Source organism: Vollenhovia emeryi, unplaced genomic scaffold (assembly GCF_000949405.1).
Source record: "Vollenhovia emeryi isolate VEMERY1.0 unplaced genomic scaffold, V.emery_V1.0 DF943626.1, whole genome shotgun sequence".
Taxonomy (NCBI): Eukaryota; Metazoa; Arthropoda; class Insecta; order Hymenoptera; family Formicidae; genus Vollenhovia; species Vollenhovia emeryi.
Window position 1 is genome coordinate 1 of NW_011962740.1, and position 2935 is coordinate 2935.

The window sequence follows — 2935 nt, forward strand, 5'->3', positions numbered from 1 at the left end:
GGTAAGGAGACGGCCCTCCCCCAACTATGGGGGAGGCGGCCGGGGCCTGGCGGGCTGGGACTCCCGTCAGGCCCTGCCTCCACGGAGGCGGGCGGCAGAGGTTGTGACCGCCCAGTAGAGTAGTGGACTCCTCCTGCGGGGGGAGTCCCCCCTCCCCCCATAACAACGGGGGAGGGTGCGCGAAGGCCCGCCTGTCAAACGGCGGGCCGGTGCGGGGGGCGTCCAGAAGTATGGCTCTGCCACATCCTGGGCGTCTCCCAAGTTACAGCACCGCGCAGGTCACCTTGTGGTTTTAGTGCGGTAAGCCCAGCGGTCGCAATGCCAGCGGCCGCACCCCGATCGACATTAGGGGGGCAGTCCCACATAACCCGGGCCATTTGTAAACTCCCTTCCCAGAGGGGGGCCCGGGTATCCATAAAGGATTTCCACACGTAAAAAAAAAGGTACCGCGAAAAGATAAACATAAAGAAAAACATAAGATGGAAGCTATTAAAAACATGCCTCGCCCTACAAACGTGACAGAAGTTCGCGCATTTACAGGGATGATAAACTATTACGGTAAATTCATACGACACTTGAGTACTATTTTGCAACCGCTGAATAAATTATTAAGTAAAAATACTCAATTTCGTTGGACGCAAGATTGTGAGCGTGCTTTTAAAAAAGCGAAAGACGCTTTCGTGAGTAATAAAGTACTAGTACACTTCAATTCAAAACTACCTATTATTTTAGCTACGGATGCCAGTCCGTATGGAGTAGGCGCGGTGTTATCTCATAGATACCCGGATGGGTCAGAGAGGGTAATACAATACGCCTCTCAGGCATTTTCCAATACTCAATTAAAGTATTCACAGATAGATAAAGAGGCTTACGCGATAATTTTCGGAGTAAAAAGGTACTTTCAATTTCTTTATGGAAATAAGTTCACCTTGATAACGGACCATCGTCCATTGGTACATATATTTTCGCCCGTAAAAAGTTTACCTATCTATTCGGCAATGCGTATGCAGCATTACGCAATATTTCTTCAAGGGTTCAATTACGACATCCAATACAGGAAATCCGAACAGCACACAAATGCAGATTGCTTATCTAGATTACCAGTGAGTCAACAAGATTCAATGGCCGATGTAGTAGATGCTTTTCAATTGGGGTTAATGGAGACACTTCCAATAACTGTAAATAAAATTGCAATAGAAACAAAAAAGATGAAGAATTGTCAGAATTATTGCAAGCATTGGAAAAGGGAAACCAGATTCATCGATCAAAACGTTTCCAGTTGGATCAGATAGAATTTAGTCTACAAAACTGTGTAATTATGCGCGGTCTTAAGACAGTCATTCCAAAAGCACTACGCTCAGCAATCTTAAATGAATTGCACGCGGGACATTTCGGAATTGTAAGAATGAAAAATTTAGCCTGAAATTACTGTTGGTGGCCGGGAATAGACAGGGACATTGAGAAACTTGTAAAGAATTGCGCAAACTGTAAAATGCACATGAACAATCCTCCAAAAGTAGCGGTGCACGCGTGGCAACCGGCTACCTATGCACCTATGCAACGCGTGCACCTCGATTTTGCAGGTCCCTTCTTGGATAAAATGTTCTTGGTTATGGTCGACTCATTTTCAAAATGGCCCGAAGTACATGTAATGAAGGACATTACCGCTAGAAGTACAATTTCAAAGTGTCAGCAGATATTTGCAGCGTATGGCATACCTTCGATTATTGTTACTGACAATGGCAGAACCTTCACTTCTGTCGAATTCAAAGAATTCCTCGAATCACAGAGCATAATATATAAACTCACGTCACCATATAATCCTGCCACGAACGGCCAAGTAGAACGATTTGTACAGACATTCAAGCAAGCATTAAAACGCACAAATTGCAACTCATTAAATTTAAATGTAGTTTTAAGTAAAACCTTATTACAATATAGAATTACTCCACATGCGACCACAAACAAGTCTCCAGCAGAAATGTTCTTAAATAGGAAATTACGCACTCGCTTAGATTTAATAAGGCTAGATAAACAAATAGAGAATGCAGCAAGCGACTTACAAGCATGTAACAAAGAATTTATATGCGGAGAGAGGGTAGCGTGTAGAAATTATACCAAAGACTCCAAATGGAAATTCGGTACAATTGCAAAAAGAATAGTGAAGTTGCATTACAATATAGCATTGGATGACGGTCGTTCCTGGAAAAGACATGTAAATCAAATGCGTTCCATTGGTAAAGATACTCCGATTGTAAACGACGATAACACTTATTATTGGTGTTCTGTGGTCAGCGCCAACACCTTTGACGCTGTGGTTTCGTATCAAAGTTTATTCAACATTGGTCAGTACATTTGAGTTTTGGTACAGTTGTCACACGCTCTTTGGTTCACTCGCCTCGCGGCAACGCTTAGTGTCTTTGAGCCACGACGACGTCTCGAGCTCGGCTCGGGTCGTGGCAACGCTTAGTGTCTATGAGCCACGACGACGTCTCGAGCTCGGCTCGGGTCGTGACAACGCTTAGTGTCTTTGAGCCACGACAACGTCTCGAGCTCGGCTCGAGTCGTGGCAACGCTTAGTGTCTTTGGGCTACGACGACGTCTCGAGCTCGGCTCGGGTCGTGGCAACGCTTAGTGTGCCTCGAGGATCGGCTCTGAGCCACGACGACGTCTCGAGCTCGGCTCGGGTCGCGGCAACGCTTAGGAGGCGACCCTCTTTTTGGCATTGTTTCGTATGGTTTGATAGCGACTCGCTTGGAACACACGCACGTCTCTGTCGCGATACCGCTTAGTCCCTTCGTTAACCGGACAAGACCGTGTCGCGCACATCCGTCGCAATCCTGCTTGGCGAGCGTCGCGTTTGAAAGTCGTAAAAGAACTGAGCTCTATGCTCATCACGAAATAAGACTGTGTCGTTTGGAATATCACATTCGTC

General features: G+C 45.9%; 1 protein-coding gene across 1 annotated transcript; it reads left to right on the top strand.

The window, feature by feature from the left end:
• Window positions 1–1492: 1492 nt before the first annotated feature.
• On the top strand, window positions 1493–2359 carry LOC105565241 (uncharacterized protein K02A2.6-like). Its single transcript, XM_012018274.1, has one exon. It carries the CDS (start codon window positions 1493–1495, stop codon window positions 2357–2359), a length of 867 nt encoding a protein of 288 aa, XP_011873664.1.
• The last annotated feature ends 576 nt before the right edge of the window (window positions 2360–2935 follow it).

Coding starts and splice junctions, on each gene's coding strand:
- LOC105565241 (XM_012018274.1), top strand. CDS start 1,493: ATGCACATGAACAATCCTCCAAAAGTAGCGGTGCACGCGTGGCAACCG.